The sequence below is a fragment of the Protopterus annectens genome, chromosome 7.part0 (genome assembly GCF_019279795.1).
Source record: "Protopterus annectens isolate FY-2018-M chromosome 7.part0, PAN1.0, whole genome shotgun sequence".
Lineage (NCBI taxonomy): Eukaryota > Metazoa > Chordata > Ceratodontiformes > Protopteridae > Protopterus > Protopterus annectens.
Genome location: NC_056739.1, coordinates 714548349 through 714573434, shown reverse-complemented (window position 1 = coordinate 714573434; position 25086 = coordinate 714548349). Strand labels below are relative to the sequence as shown.

The 25086-nt window shown below is 45.7% G+C and overlaps 1 protein-coding gene across 1 annotated transcript in view; it reads right to left on the bottom strand.

Moving 5' to 3' along the window:
* The window catches only part of LOC122806648 (paired amphipathic helix protein Sin3a-like), a 1265677-nt gene that overhangs the window by 324466 nt on the left and 916125 nt on the right, over positions 1–25086 (bottom strand). Inside the window, exon 11 of the mRNA XM_044077239.1 lies at positions 21289–21862. Coding sequence (XP_043933174.1) covers positions 21289–21862 — 574 coding nt within the window. The remainder of the gene's footprint in view (positions 1–21288; positions 21863–25086) is intronic.

Sequence of the window (25086 nt, the reverse complement as noted above, 5' to 3'; positions counted from 1 at the left end):
AGAGTATACTCCCCCCTGTCATCTGGCAAGCTGTTCTGGGATGAAGGCCCTAAGGATCCTTTAGTGGACTCCAGAGCGAAAGAAAAGTTGTATAAAATCTTACCATAACCATAGATGTCCTTTGCTTCCATGTTGCAGTATTCTGTACAGCTGGGTCTTCTCCTCTTGCCACCTGAACGTCCAGCCAGTATACAAAAAATTTCAGTCACTGTATGGTGCATGGACGTCTGACGTGGCCAGCAGAGCATGGGGCATAAAAGTGAAGTCTGCATGCACCAGACCTGAGAAATGAGTGCCCCAGTCCTGTGCTATCCAAAAGGGGAACTGCCAGATAATAGGAGAGGTAGTCGGGAGGGAAGGAATACTGCAACATGGAAGAGAAGGATATCTGTGGTTATGGTAAGATTTTACACAACTTTTCTATGTCCTTCTATTCACATGTTGCAGTATTCTGTACAGATGGGTAAGTGCCAAAGCTCACTGTGAGGAAGTGGGATGTGGCCTAATAGAATTCTCCAGGAATCCATGAAGGATAGACCTGGCAAATCCAGCCCTTGACCTGGAAATCTAGTCTATTTTGTAATGTTTTGTGAAGGTATACACAGAAGACCAAGTGGCTGCTTCAAGGATAGTGGAAGTGTCCAAGCCTTTGAGGGAGGCTCCAGAAGATGCCATTGTCCTGGTGGAATGTGCTTTAACAGTGCCTTGCAAGGGTTTTCCCTTGTATTTGTAGCAAAAAGGTAATAGCTCTGGAAATCTAGGCTGAACTGGTTTGCTTAGTTGCTGCTTTTCCTGGGGCCCTGGGATGGAAAGAGATAAACACTTGGTCAGCCTGTCTGATGGGCCTGGTTTTGTGCAGATAGAATCTGAGCGGTCTGTGCACCTCCATGGAATGTAATAATCACTGTCTCCCTGTGTGTTGGAAAGGAAAGAGGGTAGGTGAATGGCTTGGTTTAAAAAAGGTCATTGACCACCTTGGGTATGAAGGATGGGTTTGTTCTAAGGGTTACCCTATCTATGTGGAATATGAAAAAGGGTGGAAATGCCATGAGGGCTTATAACTCGAGCTCTTCTTGCTGAGGTCAAGGCCACTAGTAGAACAGTCTTCCATGTGCAGTATTTTAGGGAAGCTTTGGATGCTGGCTCGAATGTGGGAAGTGTGAGTTTCTCTAAAACATAGTTCAGGTCCCATGGAGGAGGAATGGGCTTCTGTGGTGGCCTGAGATGAAGTACACCCCTTAAAGGACCACAATGGGATTCTATTATTAAATGTTCAACTTCTCTGTCTTTTTTTCTCCATATGTACTGTCCCTACTATGAATAAACAATAATGCAGCATTTAAAATATTTTAAATTGACTGTTTCTGTCCACTAGAACAGTACCTTACTGTACTGTGTTGGTTTCACTTTCATAAAACTTTTGTCCCACCTTGGAAAAGTCTCCAATTCACTGATGTCATCAAGGCCACTGGGTACAGGTAGTTTTCTGGACATTTCCCTGCCCAAACTGACATCACCACTACCATCTTAAAAATCCACCCATGATGTGATGTCACAGCTCACAGCCCTTCTCCTACCCATACAGAAAGTAAACTCTAGAACAAGGAAACAGTACATGAGTCAAGTCTCCTGCTGTGAGCGGTCAGTCATAGGAAGTAACAGCTCAAATTACCCTTAGCACTTTGTCAGCTAGGGAAGTTAGGTGTGAAGGGGATGGGAGATGAGTCAAAGTAGTACACATTCAGGCTTCACAAAAAGACTGCAGTTTAGCCATTCAAAAAAGAAGCAAAAGTAAAAAGCACTATGAAAGTCTGTTCTGTGGAATTTGCACTGTTTGTGTTTTTAAGTAGTCACTGAACGACATGAAATGTTACTTAAAACTAACTGAAAAACAACACAGTATGCATGCAAAATCAGTGCAGTGACAGGAGCTTTAGGAAGAAAGAGGCCTGTGTGATGTAATTTTTTTTTTACAGACAAGCACTAAATTATGGGATACCTTGAGGCAGACTAAAACAGAAGTTATGTACTCACCATAACGTTCCATCTGAGTAGGTACTTCATTTGTCTGCAACCAGTGGGTATCGGATCCGACCTCCGATCCGAGCCGGCAGCTTTCCAATCTCCAAGATCCGAGCTCCTAGCTCCTCTACCTACCCATAATCCCCTGCTACCAACCATATTACCTCAGATCGTTTTTTTTGCCTCACCAACCTGGTAACACCAAAATCAACTCTAAAGGTGATAAGAAAATCCCGAAAGGTTCGGGGGATGGCAGGGGGGGGGTCGGTTGCAGACAAATGAAGTACCTACTCAGATTTAACGTTATGGTGAGTACATAACTTCTTTATCTGAAGTAGTTACTTCATTTGCTCTGCAACCTGTGGGACAGAGTCCCCAGCTACCTTATAAGAACCTGGGTGGTCCTTACGGAAGGAAATTCCGAAGCACCGCGGAGCCAAAAGAAGCCCTACTCCTCGAAATCACATCTAGTTTATAATGAGAAATGAACGTATGAGAAGAGGACCAAGTAGCTGCTGAACATATGTCGTCCACTGGAACCCTAGACCAAAACGCTGTTGAGGTGGCTACAGATCTTGTAGAATGAGCACGGATACCAATCGGGGCTGGCTTGCCAGACGATATGTACCCCTGAATAATACACTGACACATCCAATTTGCTACAGTCACTTTGGAAATGGCTTTGCCCATGGCTGATTTTGCATAAGAGACAAACAACTGGTCCGACTTGCGAAACTCTCTAGTCCTATGCAAGTAGAAACGCAGCTGTCTGTGCACATCCAATTTGTGCAATGTGTATTCTCCCTTGTTCTGAAATTTTGGAAAAAACACTGGTAGATTTATCGATTGATTTATATTTGTTTCTGAAGCAACCTTAGGCAAGAAAGACGGGTTAGTCCTGAGGGACACTCTATCTTTGTGAAAGATAAGGTAAGGAGGTTTCATACACAAAGCTTGCAGTTCTGAAACCCTTTTGGCCGAAGTAATAGCCCCTAAGAAGGCCGTTTTCCATGACAAGAACTTCAACGGAACCGAGGCTGCAGGTTCGAAAGGTGGACTCGTCAAGGCTTGCAAGACTAGAGTGAGATCCCATGGGGGAACCACAGACTTTACAGGTGGACTTAAAAGAAAGATACCTCGCAAGAAGGTTTTGCACAACTTTGTAGATGCTAAGGAACCTATGCCGTCACCCACATGAAAATGGGAGAGGGCCGCCAATTGCACCTTAACCGTAGAAGCACTTGCTCCCTGCCGAAAAATCAATGAGAGGAAGTCCAGAATGGTCAAATAGGAACAGTAAATGGGTCCAAGCCCTTGTCTTTGGCCCAAATGGAAAAACGTTTCCATTTACTGTTGTAAAGTTTTCTGGTAGACGGCTTATGAGCCGCAACCAGAATGGCCTTAACAGGAGATGAGATACCGGGAGTCCTAGCTATTATTGGAACTGGATCAGCCAAGCTGCAAGCTTGAGGTTGACCAGGTTCGGAGTTGGGCAACCAACGGGATGCGAGATCAGGTCTGGACTGGGATCCAGAATCCATGGAGGAGCCACACTGTGAGACCGCAGAAAGGGGAACCAGATCTGTCGAGGCCAGAATGGGGCTATGAGGATAACTCTGCTCCCCAACCGACAGGCTTTCTGAATGAATTTCATCATGAGCGGGAGGGGGGGATAAGCATAAAGGAGCCCGGGAGGCCAAGCATGGACTAAAGCGTCTCTGAGGGTCTCCCCTCTGGGAGGAATTATTGCGAAGTACTCGCTGAATTTTGTGTTTAAAGGAGAAGCAAAAAGATCGCAGCAAGGCCGACCCCATTTGTGGAAGATCTGCTTCGCAACAGATGGATTCAGAGACCACTCGTACGGAGTGAGAAGCACCCGACTTAGCTTGTCCACTAATATGTTGGACCGTCCCGGGATGTGCGTTGCTACCAGAAAGCGGTTGGTGGAGATCGCCCATTCCCAAACTCTCATGGCCTCTCGACACAGGGGATAAAATCTGGTTCCTCCCTGTTTGTTTATATAGCAGACTACTGACATGTTGTCTGTCTGGATCGCAATAGTCCCCAGGGGAAGAAGGTCGTGGAGAGCTTGCAACGCCAAAAGCACCGCCCTCATCTCTAGGACATTGATATACAATGCGGTCTCTAGGGAAGTCCACGTGCCTTGGATGGATCTGCCTGAACAATGCCCCCCCCCACCCGAGGCGAGAAGCGTCCGTGGTCAACGTGGCTTCGACCGGGGGAATCACAAAAGGCCTTCCTTCTCTGAGTTCCCGCGCATGTAACCACCAAAGAAGGGAGTCCCTGCAAACTCTGCTCAGCGGTATTGGCGTGTTCAATTGGTGGAACGAGAGGGACCATTGGACTTGAAGGGTCCATTGTAATATTCGCATTCGCAGATGGCCATGGAGGGAGAGACCGATCGCTGCTGACATAGACCCCAGTGCCCTCAGGACTAACTCCGCTGGAGGAGTAAGACTCCGAAGAAGGGCTAACACCTGATACGACAAGCTGTTCAGTCTGACTGACATTAGAGTAGCTCGGGAGATTCGAGTATCCAACCTGGCCCCTATAAATTCCAGGGCTTGAGTGGGGCACAGGCAGGACTTCTGCCGGTTCACTGAAATGCCTAGGTTGTGGGCTAGAGTCAGTGCGTAATCTCTCGCCAGAGAGCTGATGCCTGTTGGTCGTGGTAAAGAGCCAGTCGTCTAGTACGGGAAGACCTGAAGTCTCAGGTAGGCTGCAACCACTGCCATGACCTTGGTGAACACTCTGGGGGCTGAGGTGAGGCCGAATGGAAGAACCCTGAATTGATAATGACTGGCTCCGAGCCGGAAGCGGAGAAACCTCCTGGATCGTCTGTCCATCAAGATGTGGTAGTACGCATCCTTGAGGTCTATGGAGCACATCCAGTCCTTCTCCCGCAGAAGGGGGAGAATAGATTGAAGAGTGACCATCCGGAACTTTTCCTTGGGTATGAACAGGTTCAGAGCAGAAAGGTCTAAGATGGGTCTGAGGTCCCTGGTTTTCTTTGGCACCAAAAAGAACCTTGAGTAATAACCCAATCCGGACTGATCTGGGGGTACGGGCTGGATGGCTCTTTTTCTTAGCAGCTTCAAAATCTCTGAAGCCGCTGTCTCCCTCTGATCGGGTGGGACATCGGGGAGGCGTCTGGTTTTGGGGGGAAGATTTAGGAATGGAATGGAATAACCTCTGGATATGATACGGAGCACCCATCGATCCGTTGTAAGGGACTCCCAGTTTGACAGGTGCTCCGTCAACCACCCCCCGACTGCCTCCAGAGAGGGACAGTCGGGCAAGCCCTCAGGGCTGTTGCGCGGGTCTGTCCGAGAAAGGCTCTCTAGACCCGAAATTACGCGGCCCCCCTCTGCCTCTGGGCCGGCGTCCACCTTGTCCTCCTCTACCTCTAGAGGACGAGTGGTCCGCAGCTGGATGGGATTGCTGAGACTTGCGGAACCACAGCTTCTTTTGTCCCCTCTGATTCATGGAGAAGGATCTTTGGGGACTAGAGAAGCGGACTCCGATGGCAGACAGCATCTTCCCGTCCTTTCTGCTTTGGATCAGCGTATCGCGAACGGTCTTGCCGAAAAGAGCAGAACCATCAAAGGGGCCGTTCGCGAAGGACGCCTTGAAGGGATCCGCATAGACAGAGCCAGGCGTGGCGTCATAAGACGACCCCTGCTCCGCTGGCTCTAGCGGCTCCCTCCGAAGCATGGGAGAGGAGCCGCATAGACGTATTAGAGATGGATTTCAGAGTGGCCATTCGCGTCGTAAACACATTCTTGTCTCCGACCGACATGGACTCGGGGGGGGGGGGGGGCTGCAGCGTATTCCTTGATCAAGTCTCGCTGTAGCCTGATGGTATGTGCCATATAGTTCAGCGCCCTTATGGAAAAGGTCACTGAAGCAAACATCTGCTTCCCAATCCGGTCCAACGCTCAAAATTCTTTATCTGGCGGGTGGACCAAAGAACTCTCCTGAGCGAGTTCTTTCTTGGTGGCCGCCGCCACCAACATGGCATCAACAGGGGTTCCTTTGGCCCATGACTATCTATCTATGGGGGGATTTAGGACTTTGTCGGGATGCCTAGGTATTGGCCCCACGATGTCGGGCTCCTTCCATGCCCTGGTGGTAATTAAGTCCACCAGGGGGTCGGCCGGAGGGGACACCCAGGAGGTAGATGGGCCTGCCTCAAATGCCTCCAGAAACACGGATTCATCAAGGGAAGGTTTTTGGGCAGACCACCCCCCTCTAATACGCAACATTTCCATGATGTCTCCAAAGGAGACATCTTCAGGGGGCGACCTTGGGGAACCCTCCCTATCATCTAAGTCCGTGTCGGTGGTAACGGACTCGGGGGGAGTCCAGGTGCTTCCTTTTACACCGATGTTTCCGAGGAACCTCCTCGGTGGGGCTATCCGAAGAGGGCTCGTCCAAGGGTTGTTGTTCCTCCACGGGAACTAGCTGGAGGGCTTGGGAAGGCTGTCCCGATGGTCGGATGATGGAAGACAGACCCTCATACAGTGGGGGTACGGGTGGATCCAAATCCCGAACCGGGGACCTGGAGGACCTCGACAGTGCCCTCTCCACTACCTCAAAAGCCGAAGGAGAATCGCCCTCGCCAGCCACTGAGAGCAATCTCCTCGGCTCCGAGGAAGGGATCGGGGTCGGAGCCGATGCAGTCAGCGCTGAGAGAGAGATGCGCTCTGAAGCCAACAGCTCCGAAGACACAACAACTCCCTCGGATCTGGCGCTCAGCCTTCGGCCCCGAGAGCTCGGATCCGACAAGCTCGAGGGCATAGTCGGCATCGAAGAGACCAGCGCTATCGGCGCTGACAAATCCCTGGATCCGAAGGGGCCCGGATCCGATGACTCAGACCACCGAAAACGAGTCAGAGAAGGAGTGATCAGGGCAAACATGGGGGCCGCACTCCCCCCTAGAGGGGGGGGGAGGCAAGAGCACCCCCATCTGCATTTGGGTCTGCAAGAACCGACGCATCATCCGATCCATATCCGCTTCGGAGATGCTTCTCGATCTGGAAGAGGTAGTCGAGGCGGGCCGGGAGGGCCGCCTCGACGACCTCGAGGGAGACCGATCCTCCTCCTCCAGCGAGAAACTAGGTGAACAGAGCCGAGAGGAGGAGGATCCGGAGACCCTCGAAGGAGACTTAGCTGCTTTAGCTGGCGGAGCCGAGGGTTGAGATTCAGCCCGCCTTTTATGGGATCTGTGTCCGTCCTTATCCTTGTGCCTCTTCTCTCTAGCAGAAGAGGCACTAGTTTCCTCAGAGCTCAAACCCGAAGAGGGAGATTGAGTCCCGGGTTGAGCTAAGGGAACAGAAGGCGCCAGGGCTGCCGAGGCAGCCGGAGCCCGAATAGGAGAGGAAGAAGAAGCTGACTCCTGAGGGAGCTTTCCCACCAGGATCAGCTTGTTCTTCCTATCACGAAGTGCCCGGGGGTTAAAGGCCGCACAGATCTGGCAGGCCTCTGATAGATGGGCCGCCCCCAGACATAAAAAAGCACTGAGTGTGGCCATCAGCTGGGGATAGCTTGTGGCCACACTCAGTACATTTAGAAAAAACGGCCTTAGGTCCTTTCGACATCTTAGCACTCATACACACACCCAAACGCTAAGGGGGGAGGGGGAATGACTAAAGAAAAGCTAATTAACTGCACCAAAAAATATTAAAGTAGCACAAAAGGAAACGAAAAAGGGGCTAATACCACACACACAAGATTATAATTCTCGAAGAAAGGTTATAAATCACCAACGATCTCACCCAGCCAAGAGCTCTTCAAAAGGAAAGCTTCTTCAGCCGCGGCAAAAAACGATCTGAGGTAATATGGTTGGTAGCAGGGGATTATGGGTAGGGGGGAGGAGCTAGGAGCTTGGATCTTGGAAAGCTGCCGGCTCGGATCGGAGGTCGGATCCGATACCCACAGGTTGCACAGCAAATGAAGTAACAACTTCAGATTCATAATTACTTCAAGATGACGGGCCCTATGTGGTCAGAAACAGAAATTATGTATACAAATATTTAAAAACCTGGAAACATCCCAGAGTAGTGTTAAAATGTAGGAAACACGAAACCATGACGAACGAAACATGTTTTTCGAGTCTGTGGGTGCGGTTCTCCTTTAAGAAACATTTTTGCAGGCAATCTGGAAGCTAAAGGGGGGTCCAAAGGGAGGCATGTAGAAATGGCAAACAAATGGGCCTTAATGGATGACAATGCTAACCCTGTCTTACCTGTGCAAACTTTTGCAGACAGGGTTAGCATTCTCATCCATTAAGGCCCATTTGTCTGCCGTTTCTGCATGCCTCCCTTTGGACCCCCCTTTAGATTCCAGATTGCCTGCAAATATTATAGGATTCCAATCCCTTTCAGACACCTTTACAATGAGGATGTGCTCACTGTCCTGCAGGAGGCCAGGAAACCTAATATCAGGCAATATATCCAAGTGGAAAAGATTCTCCATATGGTGTCTTAAAAGGCAGTTGGACCCATTGCAAAGCGAGACACCATCTGGAGAATCTTTTCCACTTGGATATGCAAGATTGCCTGGTATTGAGTTTCCTGGCCTCCTGCAGGACCGTGAGCATGTGTGCATTGTAAAGGTGTCAGAAAGGGATCAGAATCCTATCACCCACAGAGTGAGGTGAAGAGATTGCCACTGTGGGTGGATTTGTGTTCCCTTGTCCTGTGTGACAAGGTCCACTCTGAGGGCTAACTTGTGGTGGTTGCCCTTGGATAACTGTAGGAGGAGGGGGAACCAAAGCTGTCTTGTCCAATAGGGAGTCACAAGCAAGACTTTTGGTCTGTCCTGCTGGATCTTCAGCAGGAACTTCTGAACAAGAGGGAAGGGGGTGAATGCATAGATAAACATCCCCTTCCAGGAAACTGAAAAGGCATCTATTGCCATCAGCAGTGGTTCTGGCACTCTGGTGCAGAAGGAGGGAAGTTGCCTGTGGATGGCAGAGGCAAACAGGTCTATTTGAGGTGTACTCCATCGGTGGACCAGGTCCAGGAAAACATCCCTGCGTAGCATCCATTCGTGGACCATAGTCATGGACCTGCTGAGGGAACCTGCCTGAGAATTCTGTTGGGAAGGTAATACCGCCTGTAGAGTAACTCCCTGACTGATGGCCAGTTCCCACACCAGGACAGCTAGCCTGTAAAGTAAGAAAGATTTGGTTCCCCCTTGCCTGTTGGGATACCATAGCACTGTGGTATTGTCTGTAAAAAGTTTCAGGGGTCCCTGTTGAAGTCTGGGTTGAAAGGCCTGGAGGGCCAGTAGTACTGCTCTTATTTCTCTCACATTGATGTGCTCTTTCCAGAGTTAGGGAAGTAAATAGTGTGGGAAGAAATAGCCAGGGAATTGTTATGGCTAGGCTTATATAAGCCCTAGTGCTGATAGCCTAATACCACCCTATGAACCTATGAACTCCCCACAACCAAAGACTGAGGCGCCTGTGTACATAACCTGTTTTGGTTGAGAGGGTTGTAGTATAAGACCTGCGTTGAGCTTCACCACATTCAACCACCACTGTATCTCCTGCTTGAGACAGGGTAGGAGGGGCACCCTGTATTCTAGGGGGTGGGAATGCTGCATCCAAACAGACCTGAGGTATCATTGCAGTTTCCTTATGTGAAGTCTTGCTAAAGGCAGCATAGGAATAGTGAAAGCCATGTACCCAGGAGCTTGAGGTACGGCCTTGCAGTCATTTCTTTAGTGTGAAGAACCAAAAGCAGATGTGTCAAGCTTTCCACCTTTTGAGGAAGAAGGTAGGCTTTCATGATGTCTGTTCGAATCCTGTACCCCAGGAACACTATGTCTTGTGTAGGGTCCAGTTGGGATTTTGGGTACTTGATCTGAAACCCTAGGGATTGTAGGAATGCAATGGTTTTGTGTAATGGTAGCAGGAGGGACTGTTTGCAGTCTACCTGAATGAGCAGGTTGTCCAAGTATGGGAATATTTGGATCTCTTGTGTCCTACAGAAGGCAATCACTGATGCCAGACATTTGGTGAAGACTCTGGGTGCAGTGGAAAGCCTAAAGGGCAAGGCAAAGAACTGAAAGTTAGAGGAGGCCACTGAGAACCTCTGGTACCTCCTGAAGCTGGGCCTTATGGGGATGTGGAGATAGGCATCCTTGATGTCAAAGGTAGCCATGAACTCTTGAGAGAGGAGAAGTGGGAAGACAGTTGGCAATGTAAGCATCCTGAAAGTGGGTACATGAAGGAAGAGGTTCAGATGTGAGAGGTCTAGAATTGGCCTCCTGGGCCCGACTTTTCCTGGAACTTAAAATCCTGGAGTAAAACCCTTTTCCCATAGTAGACTGTGGGACCAGCTGGATGGTGCCTTGAAGCATGCGGTGATCTAGCACTGGTTTTAAGGAGGGAAGTTGTTCTTTTGGGAGCTGGGGAATTCCCTCTATCTTTGGTGGAATGATCCAGATCATGAAGTACCCTTGTTCTATTATTGAAAGAACCCACTTATCTGAAGTGATGAGTCTCCACACTTGGAGACAGTGAGAGTTGTAAGTAGAGAGGGAAGTGGTGGTGGGGTTCAAGGTTGACAGGTAGTCACACATTACCTGCCCTGTCTTGAAAGGGCATACTCTGGCTGGTAGATGGTGTGGCCCTAGCAGGAGTGGATTGCTTCCTGGTGGTTTTCCTAGGTCTTGAAGCGGAAGCAGGCACTAAGTGCTTTCTGATGAGCAGAGTTTTTGAAGGATAACTCCTTTGAAACTTTGGAATTGGGGATGCCAATAGATGCTTTAAATCTTTTAGCTCTTTCCCCTTTTTTTGTAAGGCCTTGAAGTCTGCAACCTTTGCTTCAAATAGAGCTGAGTTGTCCAAAGGAGCATCTACCAAGCTTAGCTCTAAAATCATCTGGTAGGGGCTGAAGGTGTAACCAGGAATACCTTCTTAAGGCAGATGCTGATGCTGCCAACATGGCTGATGCCACGGCAGCATCATAGCTGCACTTGATAAAGTGCCTGGTAACCTGAGAAGTCAGGGAAACAAGGGAGGACAGTTGAGCTTTGGCTGCTGAGTCTGGGAAGTAAAGACAGTTGTTTGGAAATTTTCTCCAGAAGGGCTGAAGCATATTTAGCCATGTGTGTCTGATAACTGATTGCTATGAAAGCCAGATTCGCAGATGTGTACATCTTCTTCCTCAAATTTTTCATGGCTTTGCTGTCCTTGTCAGCAGGGAGGAGGGTAGTAGAGAGAAGTAGTTTTGAAGCCTTGTCAGTGGAGATTAGAAATGGTGGCTGGGTCTGCAGCTGGGCATTTTACTAGAAATGTTGTTGTCTCAGGGACTTTAGAAAACCAATCAGGTCTGCGTGGAGCTGGGAGTTGAGAGTCTGAGTTCAAGGATGCTGCAGTAAAAGCATCCAGAAAAGTTGGAAGAATGGGAGGAAAAGCAAGCAGTACGAGCTGGGGGGGGGGGGGTCCATCTGGATGAGGTCATAACACCTTTTTTGTACCTCAGTCATCTCAGATGAGTCTAACTTAAAATGTTGCCTCATATTTGCTATAGTTTTCACAAAAGTTAGATCTTCTGCTAGTGAATCTGCATCACCAGATTCTTCCTCTAGGGAACCATATCTAAGGGGGGAAGGGAGACGAAAGGTATAGGAGAGAGATTCTTCAGAAGAAGAATCAAAGTACTCTTCCTCTTCCACCTGAGAAGGTTCTAAGGCCTGAGGCCTAGGACTCAGAATTGGAGGAGGGAATGTGGATGTCCCAGGTACAGTATGCCGCAAGGCCATAAAAGCATTAAATAGGCTTTGAGAGAAAGCCTGCCAATCCGGCTGACTTTCTGTAATAGGGGATACATGCTTCCTCTTCTCCTTTTTGAGAGAAGGCCTAGTGGGCGTCTGAACAGAGGAAGGCCTAGGGTCAGACGACTGCAAAGAAACAAAGGGATCCGATTCACCTGCTGACAGCCCTGGTTCCCCATAGTCATCGGAGTGTGGAGTTGGCTATGTAAGGTTTTGGGAACAAAAGCCTGGCAGACAGGCCAGGCCTTCTATTCGTGCGAGTTACCCAAACACAACAGGCAAAGATTGTTGCCGTCTTTGTGTGGTATTTGATGGCCACACTTACACTTGTCTTTTCTGGAGGACATGAGCAAGCATTAGAAAACAATGACTGAAAAGAAGGTTCCCCAATGGAGTACTTATCAAAAAAAAAAAAAAAACAAAACTTTAGTCAGGTCTTGAATATATTAGCCAAACAGCATATCCCCGATAAACTGGCATCCAGGATCATGTTTCCAGAACTCGTCTTTTAGAAAGGACAATCTCAGCCATATGCATATCACAGTATACACAGATACATATCTCAGTTGTTGAGTCTTTCGGCTTTTCCCAGTTAGGGGTCACCACAGCGGAACTCTGGTCCACTAATGATTGGCAGATACATTTTTACGTGCCGAGTTGCCAGCCCTGACACACAACCTTCAACGTACATATCTCAGTATATGCACAAATCTACTCTCATGACCTTAAACCGAAGCATTTGGAACATCAAAATTACAGTTCAATATGTGACAGCCCACGCTAGAGGCCATTTATACGTTTATAACAAGGTCTTCTTTCAGCCGAGACTCTTAAATCCTCAAGGTTTGGGCAGCATTCTTTATGCAAACAATACTAACCAGGAAAACTGAAATGAAGAGTCGCAGCCCTCATTCCTCAGTATTGCAGAAGAGTAAAGTAACTTTTCGCACCTGTACAAAGCCTAGGGCTCCTTGTCAGGTGGAATGATAAAGAGCTGTGATCTCTGGGTCCTATGCTGGACCAATAAGATCACAAATGAATCAGCAATGGTTTAAACAGTGGGTTAATTCTACCCAATGTGGTGAAGTTTCTATAGAAATAATCCACCTTTGAGGCTAACAAACAGCATCAAGGTGCCTCCAGACTGATCATTACCCTTAGTAAACAGCTCCATAGGCAGAATGGTACAAGCTAATAAGCCTTTTGCCCAAGAACAATGCAGAGAATTATCTGAGAGAAAGGAATGAGAGATTGTGAGGAGTCTAAACTGCTTCTCAGGAGTCTGAAGGCTTGTCAAAGGGGGGGGGGGTCAACGAGGGAGGATGTGGAGGTGGACTACCTTTTCTGTGTCACTGAGACAAAGGCTATAAACCTGATTGTGAAGGAGTCTTGTGCCTTTGTGCACTATCAAGGGGGAGCTCATGGGTAGTTCTGCTATTTTCATTTATTTAAATCTGTTTACAAGATTAAACATTGATCATACAAAGATCAATTAATGGCTCAGCATGGATGAAGGTAACAGTATGATTGACACGAGATAGCTGCCTATACATGGATCCATTGATCCACCCTGCATAAGCCAAAGCAGATGCAATGCTGGAGTGAAGCTTGTGTCAAACCAAAGACTGGCTTAAGACCATAAATCCAAAGGATGCAATCTAGCACCTACAACACAGCTACAATTTACCTGATGTCTAGCCCTAAGATACAAGCCCTGGCACAAAAGGGCCTAAAGGCTGAGACCCAACTGTAACCTAGTGGCCAAAGTGGGTCTGAACAACCATTACATTACATTTTCTTGATGGCAGAAGGCAATAAGCATACCCAGTCTGCACTTTTAACAAAATTTAATATTCAACCTCAGATCCAACCCCCCCCCCACCCACACACACACACACACACACTTCTACCCTTTTTCCACTTGTCTCATGCCTTCCTGAATGCTATTTGTAGCTACCATCTTCCCCACTAACTTATTTGGCCCATTCTAAGGGGCTAAAACACTATATGAAAAATGTACTTTACAGACAATAGTACTCCTCCAGCTAATCCTTCACACCAAGATTATATTGGTCTAGCTGGAGTACTTTGGATCTGTTTGCTATGAACCTCATCTGTCACCTTTCTACACACACGCTCAATGTTTCCAAATCATTCTAGGCTCTTTCCTCATTCTCCACTGCTGCATTTATCTCTATCACCAGAGAAGCTAGTTTTGCTCTCTGCCACTTCAATGTCAGAGACAAATACAATGAAGAGTAAGGGTCACAGGACAGACTACTGCAGTACTTAAGTAGTCAATTTCTAATTCCTGAACAACTGAGTGCCCCCTAACCTTCAACTACCCAGCTAACCACTTCTTCAATTTTGCTTCTACCCCCCAAACCCTCCAGTTTTCTTATCAGTTTTATGTGCAGGGCCAAGTCAAAGCCTTGTTTAAATCCAACTAATTCATTGGTACTTGTTTGTCATAAAATAAGACCAGGTTTGACTGACAACTCTGTAGCCAAAAACCTAGGTTGTCTGTCCTGGAGGATTGCTGACTTGCTGAAATGCTACAAAAACCTTACCATCACGATTCTGTCCAAGACTTTGCCTTCCACTGTTAAGTGAACAGGCCATCACTGCCCTGGATATCTGATGACCTGCCTTAAAAACTGGCATCACACTTGCTGCTTCCCAGTCATCTAATATGTTTGCACTAGACAGCAGTCTGCTGAAGATGTCTATCAAGGGACATGGTAATGCATTGGTCATTGATCTGAGAACCCTAGGAGGTAACTTACCTGGTCCTTCTGCTTTACCCTTCCTAAGAGCAGCCAATTCCTTACTCTGAGTGCTGAAAGAATAAGCCTGATATGACAGCTGACACCACTAAGCAGAAAGTACAGTTGTGTACACTTACCATAAATGTAGATGTTCGAGTGTATTCACTGTTGTAGTCATTACATTTGGGTAATCTACTGCCAGGTTGCCCACAGTCAGCCTGAATTCCCAAGTCTTGGGTCCTGCGTCGGTTGCTGTCTTCTCTTCCATGACGTCAGGTCGTCAGGGGTATAAAACATGCAGCCAACGCTATTTTCTTTAGTTTTTCTTGCCTCCGATGTCAGGTGCTCCAAAAAGGGTAGCCAATTTATACGTGTGTGTGTGTGTGTGTGTGTGTGTGTGTGTGTGTGTGTGTGTGTGTGTGTGTGTGTGTGTGTGTGTATATATATATATATATATATATATATATATATATATATATATATATATATATATATATGAATACATGCATCAATATAAACTTTACCTTCATCTACAAGCAAATACATCACATACGTTGTAGAAGACAGAGAAGGAAAGATAAATTTCAGAATGACAGGGGGATGGCGGGAGGGTAACTTGGACTGCAACAGTGACTACACTTGAACACCTACATTTATGGTAAGTGTACACAACTGTACTATGTTCTTCGTGTTTCGCTGTTGCAGTCATTACATTTGGGTAGAATCCCAAAGCTATGGTTGGGGTGCTGGAGCTAAACAGCATTAGGTGCGGCTATAAGGCCCTGCAACACTGCAGTGGCAAAGCCTGCCCTGGACTAGAGTAAAGAGGCAATTGGTAATGCTTTGTAAAGGTGTGAACAGAACTCCAAGTAGCAGCCTCTAGAATGTCTTTGGTTGGTACTCCTCTGAGAAAGGCTGCTGAAGTAGCTGCAGCTCTGGTGGAATGAGACCTAATGCCCTTAGGCACAAGTTTACCATGGTGTAAGTAGCAGAAATGGATGCAGTGGCTTATCCACTTTGAAATTGTCTGTTTTGAAATAGCCTTTCCTTCTGATCCTGCAGCATATGACACTAGTAATTGCTCAGTTTTTCTTACAGCTTTAGTCCTGCTCAAGTAGAATCTTAGCTGTCTGTGTACGTCCAAGGAATGCAGAATTCTCTCCCCTTTGTTCTGCAGATTTGGATAAAAAATTGGCAGATGAATTGTTTGGTTAAGAGCCACACTGGAAACTACCTTAGGCATAAAAGTAGGATTTGTCCTCAGACGCCCTGTCTGGGTAAAATACGATAAAAGGCTCTACAGCCATGAGGGCCTGTAGCTCCGAAACTGTTCTTGCTGAAGTAATTGCTAGTATCAAAGCTGTCTTCCATGATAAGAACTTTATATCAGCGGTAGCAGCTGGGTCAAATGGTGGAAGGGTGAGCTGTTCAACAAATAATTGAGGTCCCATGCAGGTAATGGTGATCTTCTAGGAGGCCTTAAATTTTTGGCTCCTCTAAGATACTGCTTTATTAAAGCATGAGAAAATATTGGTGGCTCTGTATTGTAATGAGCCGAAATGGCAGAGGCATGGATTTTGATTGAAGAGAAAGATAGGCCTTTGTCAAGCATCTCAGTAAAGTATTGTAATATCCGAGGAATATGTGGTTCTGCTGTATCAGTTCCTTGTGCTTGATTCCAAGCACAGAATCTCTTCCATTTGTCAGCATACGATTTTCTAGTACTAGGCCTTCTGGCTTCCAAAATGATATCCATCACAGCTTTACTGAGAGGTGTCGTTTGTATGATTACATGATTAGCCATGCTGCCAGGTTCAGAGTCTGTAGTTGATTGTGCAGGATCTGATTGTTTTGCTGGGACAGTAGCTGCGGCCTTTGAGGCAAGGTCCAAGCTGGGTATTGAGATGAGTTCCTTAGGATTGGGTACCAGTATTGGTGGGGCCAGTCCGGGGCAATTAATATCATCTTTGGCTTCTCTTGTCTGACTTTTAGGAGGACCTTGGGTAGAAGAGGCAGAGGAGGAAAGGTGTAAACTGATAGGTTTTTCCAACTGAAGGATAGAGCGTCCACTTTCCATGCTCGTCTGTGATAAGTCCTTGTGCAGAATCTTTTCAACTGATAATTTTGAGGAGAAGCAAAAAAAGATCTATGTCTGGGCTCCCACATTTCTCTGTTATCATGCTGAAGACTTGTGGGTTTAGTTTCCACTTGTGAGGATCCATAAGGTTTCTGTTTAAATCGTCTGCCAGAGTGTTTTGTTTTCTTGGCAGGAATTGAGAGTAAAGATGTATTTGGTAGGTCAAAGCTGTGCCCCACAGTGCCATGGCTAATCTACAAAGGGGGTATGAGTGTGTGCCCCCTTGCTTGTTTATATACCATATGACTGTGGTGTTGTCCGTCTTTATCAGTAATTGCCCTGGATGAAGTAAGTCCTTGAAGGCTGTTAGGGCATTTTGAACAGCTAGCATCTCTTTCTGGTTGATATGTAGATGCATTTGTTTTGGTGCTCATATGTCCTGAATGCATCTTCCTGCCATGTGGGCCCCCCAGGCATAATCTGATGAGTCTGTTGTTAAGGTTTGGCTGGCAGGGGGTAGAGTGAAGGGCCGTCCCATGTTTTGGTGAGAGGCCTTTGCCCACCTTAGAAACTCCTGTTGCAGGCAGGGAATGAGAGGAATCACTGTTTCCAGACTGTGTGAATGTTGACTCCATAAACTTTTTAGGTACCATTAACGTTTCCTCATATGCAGTCTTGCATATAGAATTAGTAGGATGCAGGATGCCATGTAGCCCAGAGCCTGCAGAATTTGTCTTGCAGAAGACTGTGTTTTTGTTGCCATCAGTTTGAAGTAAGTAGTCAGTTGCCTTTGTTTGTCTGGCATAAGGTAAGCCATCTGGGCAGTTGTATTCAAGCTTGCACCCAGGAATGTTATCTTTTGGGAGGGTACCAGTTTTGATTTATTTTCATTTACTGTGTACCCTAGGCATGTTAGAAGCCTTTTCACAAATGCCAGGTGTCGAAGAAGAGTGTCCTTGTTCTCTGCTTGAATGAGACAGTCGTCCAAGTAAGGATATAGCTGTATACTTCTTTGTCTGAAAAATGCAATTACTGGTGCCAGGCACTTTGTAACGTTCCTGGGCGCAGTAGATAAGCCAAAGGGCAGTTCAGAGAATTGGTAATGCATTAAGCCAGCCTTGAATCTGAGGTATCTTCTGCACGACTGTCTTTGGGACATGCAGTTATGCCTCTTTTAGTCTAAAGTCACCAGCCAAGCATTCTTGCCCAGCTTGGGCAGAAGCTGCTGCAAAGTCAGAATTTTGAAATGTCCAGGTATGTGTTCAAATTCGATAAATCTAGTATTTACCGCCAGGCCTTGTCCTTTCTGGGTACCAAGAACAGTCGAGTAAAAACCTTGTCCTTTTTCCTGTTCTGGCACTGTCTGAATGGCCCTCATATCCATGAGTGACGTAACTTGTTTCTGTGCCTCTGCCCATTGATTTTTTGGCAGATCTGGCCAACCGTATGCCATTGGCAGAGTGTGGAAATGGAATCTGTATCCCTGTGATACGATGTTTAGTACCCACTTGTCCTGGGTTATTAACTGCCTATTTTGAGCAAAAAGTGCTAATTTTCCCCCTATGGGTGCTGCCAAAAGATAAGTGCTTGGTTTAAGCAGGGGGAAGTCATTGGGAGTGCTTTCTGTAGGTTTGCACTTTATCTCCTCCAGATTTGGATGCGCCCCATTGCTTTGACCTATATGAGTCTTGCACATGGTAGCTGGAACCCTTAGGGCATCTGGATTTGCCCCTTTGAGCTCTGTCTGACACAGGATAGGACCACTTTTTTGTACGCCAGTGTCTACTAAATCTTGGTGGCTGCACTTGTAAGAAGTCTTTAACAGTTTGCATAGATTTAGCTTAGACTTCCATTTTCTTTAAAACCTCTTCTGCCTTAATACCAAACAGGGAATCATGCTGTAAAGGTGCATCTAGCAATTTAGCTTTAACATGATCAGGCAAATTTTGTTCCTTTAACCAGGCATGCCTCCTAATCACAGATCCAGAAACTGCAGCCCTGCAGGAGGCCTCTAAAGAATCAGAACCACATTGCAAAGTACGCTTTCCAACTTGTTCAGCTGCATGTAATAATTCCTGCAATTCTTTATTTTCTGCACATTCTGAAATCAACATCATCTTCTGTTTCAGCAATCCCATAACATGTTGTTGGTACTTAAGCATATGAAATTGACAGTTTAAGGCCCTGATTGCCATGGTTGCAGATTTAAAAAACTTTTATCCCCAATCTGTCCAGTGCCCTTGAATCTCTGTCAGAGGGGGTTGGATTTTTTGCTGTTGAGGCCTTAACTCCCTTTGGGCACTGTGAAATAGTTTCGGGATCAGCAGCAGGGTTCCTAAATAAAAAATTTATGTGAGTCAGGGACCCTGCAATATCTGTCAGGCTTACTGGGAGCCGGAGGTAAGGAGTCAGGGGTCAAGCTTGACTCTGAAAACACATCATCCACAATGTCTAAAACAGGGGGAATAACTAAAGGCTTGTGCTGAGGGAGAAGGAGGAAATCCCTGAGCCTCTTTTTTGATTCTGAGAAATCTTGACTCTCCCAGTGAAAATGCTCCCTCAAGGTACGCAAGGTTTCTCCAAATGAATAATCCTTAGGAGGAGATGCAGATGGAATAGACTTCTCAGCATCAGAATCCTCATAGGGAGGTATAGATAATTCCTGATCAGAAAAAGAATCAGAAGAAATAGAAACCTGATCTGAAGATTCATAATCAGTGTCTTGCCTAGACCTCTTATCTGGAGGGGGGGATGGGTACCCCTGATCAAGGTAATAAGGTCTTCAGCCATTTTGATCATCTGTTTTTTAGGCATAGAGGCCTGTGCACGTGGTTCATGCATCAGTTTTTTAGTTTTAGAAGTTGCTTTTGTCTTTGGTTTTGCAGCTGTCGTCGGTTTGATATATAAATGTTGAGGTCTGAATACACCCTCAGAAGCCGGTGCCTGCTCAGCGGCTCCGGACACATCCGAGGGAGATACATCCGTTGGTCCAATACCTTGAGTATCTTGAGGCATGCCAGACTCCAAATGGGTACCGGTAGAGACGTGCGACTCTAAGGTAGCGGGTATCAAGGGCTGCGAAAGCGCCTGAGTACCGGCGAACTGGCTTAGGAGAAGCTTCATCGTCAGTTTTGGATCTCGACTGCCTTTCTCTGTCCTTTTCTTTGTGTTTTTTATGTACTCCGGTAGTCGGATCCCTATCCGACGATATTTCTGGGTAGTTAAATCTGTTTCCAAAATACTTTGATACAAAAATATACCGACGCATAATAGTGCGTTGGTTAAATCTAGCACAAAACCGACAGCCAGGCACGTTGTGATCAGGACCTAGGCAAGGAATACAGTATAAATGGAAATTCTTATGAGGTATTTGCTTCCCACAAGTAATGCAATTATTAACTTTTTCTGACATCGGTAAAAAGCAAGAAAAAAGTTTCCCCAACTGGGTATTTAGCTTTAGTGAAGACTTCGGTTCTGAAACTCAAACTCGAATATTTCAGTAGTCGGCCAACCGGCACTTGCGATATGCTTCTGCTTCGGGCACCGCGCGGCAAGAAAGACTAAAGAAAATGGCGTCAGCTGCATGTTTTATACCCTGATGACCTGACGTTATGGAAGAGAAGACAGCAAACGACGCAGGACCCAAGACTTTGGAATTCAGGCCGACTGAGGGCAACCTGCCAGCAGATTACCCAAATGTAATGACTACAACAGTGAAACACGAACATCCACCATGTAAGTATGGGTAGTAGAAAAAATTAAAACACAGTTTGCTTCCTTAAAGGCATACCACCCTCTAACACTATTATGCAAAACTGCAACTACAAACCCTAGTGGACTATCCAGCTGCTGCAACGATGTAGCTGCAGACTGACATCCACCTCTGGCTTATTCACAAACTACTTCTAGTATTCTTTGCTGCATTAGACTTTATGAGCGACATGCACCATTAATTTCATCATCTCTCCAAAATACAATACAAATCCTGTGAAAACATCCTGGAAAAGTCTGATGCCTACTGTTAGAGCTGTATAAAAAAACATGATTTTCATCTTAAAAGCTGTAATTCCACTAAGAAAAAATGTTTAACATCTACAGTTAGTCCTCTGCCACATAGAGCAAGGTGCTTTGTTTGTGCTGCAAGAAACCCACCCACATTTAAAAAGCATTTCAACCCTCAAAAAAGATGAATAAATGAAAGGATAAGGCAAAACCACCAATGGAGACTGTGGTGTCTGTGGCCCTTACAGACCAACAGAGCCATGGCAGATCAAATCAAGAGGAGAAAATGCTCATTAAAATGTGCATTAGTTTATGTTTAAGAATGCTCTTCATCTGTGCCTATAAGAAGAGCTCGGATATAGGCTAAGCAACCAAATCCCCGCCTTTGCAACATGACAATGCTATTCTTAATACCAAACTCCTGCCCCAATAAGGGAATAAAGCAATACAAAATTATTTACTATACAATTATAATTACAAAGAGGGGTACAGATGGGAATAGGCATGATAGTTGTCTGTCACTTGATAAGAAGAGAAAGCATTACATTTGAAAAAAAACAAAACTACAGTATGCACATTTGAGCATTAAAATACAAGTATTCAACTCACTTGGTTCTTTTAACCTTAAACGGATTGCAGGGTTGTCATTTTTGTCCCGTTTAAGGCCCAGCACATCCCTTTCCCAGTCTCTCTCCTGCATATCCTCCTCAATTTGCTTTTCTGCTTGGTTGTAGACACGCAGAAGGCGCAGACACAAGATCTGATGAAGCCTCAAAAAGATATACCAGTTGTTGTTGACAATAAACAAATTGTACACATCATCCATGCCTTTTAGTTTCTGAGCTGCTGTACTGCTAAACATAAGCTTTGACTTAGACGGGCTACCACCAACACCATTGGGCTTTTTTATAGTCCCATCATTATCATCAATTTCCATTTCCTCCTCATCTTCCTCCTCAACATCAGACAGTTCCCCTCTCTGCGTGAATAATAAATCTGGGATGAAATGGTAAATAATTTGTTTTATCTTGTACTTGTCCTCTTTTTGGATTCCTGTTTGTCGCTTCACATGGTGGATAATGAGTGATGCGGCATCTTCTAAGATCTGTTTATCTTCATATGGCAGTGTCATGTGAGGTTCAACAGGTATGCTGATGTTATCTTCAGATGCTTGCTCTTGTCGCTAACAAAACAGTAAATAAGGAAAGAGTGATAACAGAAAGCAAGACATGACTGCTTAAGGAAGTATCAAAAACAACTTTCAGAAAGTCAACTACATTCTTAATCACATCTGTTAGCAACTCACAGCCTGACACTGCACCTAAACTACAAACTGCAGAATCACAGTTATCCCATATCCTTTAGGCACCTGTATCAGTTGTTTCTGTTTAACAAAGAACTGCATAACTTATTTCCTTTTGATTAAAATAACTGAAGCCAACCAAGAAACAAAGCTCACCTTTTGTATTATTAGTGGATCAGCAGGCTATATACAGACTCTAATGCAGAAAATTCAGAAACTAAGGGTCCACATTTTCCCATGTACACAATAAAAGCATTATGGAAATATTACACTTCTCAGATTCTTTCCGTTTTCTCTGCTAGGATGATGACCATAAATATGTTAAAGAACCCATGACATATCAGTATAGAAAAATATTATTCTTTAAAATACTATCCGGGATAACTCCTTGGGGAAAAAAAAAAGAACTACTCATGTAATACAGTGCTCTAACTACTAAACAAACTAAATACTGGACAACATTCATAATCCTAACTTTAAAGCCTTCTTGACTAATGTGATAAGGTGTGTGTGTGTGTGTGTGTGTGTGTGTGTGTGTGTGTGTGTGTGTGTGTGTTGTGGTTAAAGGCAGACAGCTATATGGAAGACTGATACTATTCAATACTTACTGGATTCCTACCTCTCTAATATGGACTAAATCAGCATCCTGCAAATGATTTTTTTCAGCGACTAACATTTATTTTCCAGTTTATGCTATCCATTTCCCTCTCCCTTTTAACACACATTTTCAGATATGGAGAACTACTGACGACCTGACGTCAGTCCTGAAGCGACAGCAACCGAAACAGAAATACTAAATCTCTGGTATTTGGGCCGGCCGAGGGTTACCCTGGCAGGGATAACCCAAATGTGGCGACTGCAACAGTGAAACACGAACATCTGTTTTCTTGCCTTGTGGAGTGTTCCTAAATTCACCTGGAGATGTCATGATAGTAATGCTGTATAAACGTACTTTTCATATCAGCACACATTTAAGGGGAGGTCACTGTAACAATCTGGGATTACCCACCTTGTGTGCCCCATTTTCTTGACTAGAATTTCTCCAAGTAATGGCACATTCCTAGGAGGAGCCAAACAGCTTCTGCACTTGCTAATGTTCTAGTGAAAGTGCCAATTGACACCATTATATAGTACAGTTTTGTACCTACCATAAATGTAGATGTCCGAACAGGATAGCATCTGCAGTCCTTACAAATGGGTTGTCCTGTCGTCAGGCAGCCCTTCGGTCGGCCGGATTCCAAAGTCTGGGTCTGGCCTCGGCTGGTGTCGCACTTCACCCGACGTCATCTCTGCTGGTCTTCGGGTATAAAGGCATCAGCCGACGACATTTTCCTCAGTGTTTCTTGCCCCAGATGCCAGTTGCCCTCTTGGAAAGCTAAATTTTTGGGTAAATGCCAATGTTTCCAAAAAGTAGAAGGCAAACACAAAAATAAGCATGTATGTACATATATACAAACAAATACACCATAAGAGATCCCCCAGCTAGCTATTAGGTGGGTAAATACCCTAGGAGTACCACAGAGGGAAGGAGGGTGGGTAATCCTGACTGCAGATGCTATCCTGTTCGGACATCTACATTTATGGTAGGTACAAAACTGTACTATGTCCTTCAAGGATGCATCTGCAGTCCTACAAATGGGTAGAATACCATAGCCAAACTAGGGGAGGAGGAAGAAGAATTATGGTATAGTTAGGATCCCTTGCAAAACAGCAGTGGCAAACCCTGCTCGGGATCTAGAGTATAGAGGTAAGTTATAATGCTTGGCAAATGTATGCACGGAGGTCCAAGTAGCAGCCTCAATAATGTCCTTGGTAGCCACTCCTCGTAAGAAAGCTGTGGTAGTGGCTGTAGCCCTTGTAGAATGAGGCCTTATGTTCTGTGGAATTTGCTTTCCATGGTAGGAGTAACAGAATCTTATGCAATTTCCTATCCACTTGGAGATTGTCTGTTTGGAAATTGCTTTTCCTTCCCTTCCTGTTGCATAAGCTACTAGAAGCTGGTCAGTTTTTCTATTGCCCTTGGTTCTGTCCAGGTAGTAGCGCAACTGTCTATGTACATCCAAGGTATGCAGCAGTCTTACCCCCCTGTTCTGTGGATTGGGGAAGAAGGTAGGTAGGTGGATTGCCTGGTTTAGAGACACTCTGGATACCACCTTAGGCATAAATGTAGGATTAGTTCTCATGGACACTCTATCTTGATGGAAGATTAGGAAGGGTTGTACTGCCATTAAGGCCTGTAGTTCGAAACCCTTCTTGCTGAAGTAATTGCCAGTAGGAAAGCAGTTTTCCAGGATAGGTGTTGAAGATCTGCTGTTGCTGCTGGTTCGAATGGAGGGAGTGTCAATTTTTCTAGCACAAAGTTCAAGTCCCATGCTGGTAATGGTGGTTTCCTAGGAGGTTTTACATTCTTGATTCCTCTGAGGAACTGCCTGAGTAGAGGATGTGAGAAGACAGGGGGATCGAAGCTGTATTCTGCAGAAATAGCTGATGCATGCATCTTGATAGAGGAATAGGACAGGCCTGTATGGAGAAGCTCTGCCAAATACTCCAGGATGTTGGCAACATCTATCTTTGACACATCTTTCCCTCTTTCAGTACTCCAAATGACAAACCTTTTCCATTTTCCTGCATAGTTCCTTCTTGTTGAAGGTCTGCGGGCCTCAAGGATAATGTCTTTAACCCTTTGGGATAAATCTGGGTTAGTTGCTCTTATGTAATGTTCCAAGCAGTCAGTTGCAGAGTTTTCAGGTTTGGATGCAGGATGTTGTAGTCGCTCTGAGTTAACATCAAAGGAATCAGGGGTAGTGTCCACGTTTCCCCCCGAGACATGCTCCTCAGCAATGGATACCAATGTTGTCTTGGCCAATTTGGAGCTATCAGAATTATCCTTGGACGTTCCTCTTTGATTTTTAGTAGTACCTTGTGCATCAAAGGAAGAGGTGGAAATGCATATGCTGTCAGGCCTTTCCAACTGAAGGATAGAGAGTCCACCTTCCAAGCAAGTGGGTGGTATGTCCTTGTGCAGAATTTCTTGAGCTGGTGATTGAGTGGGGATGCGAATAGGTCTATTTGTGGCATTCCCCATTTCTTTGTGATGGCCTTGA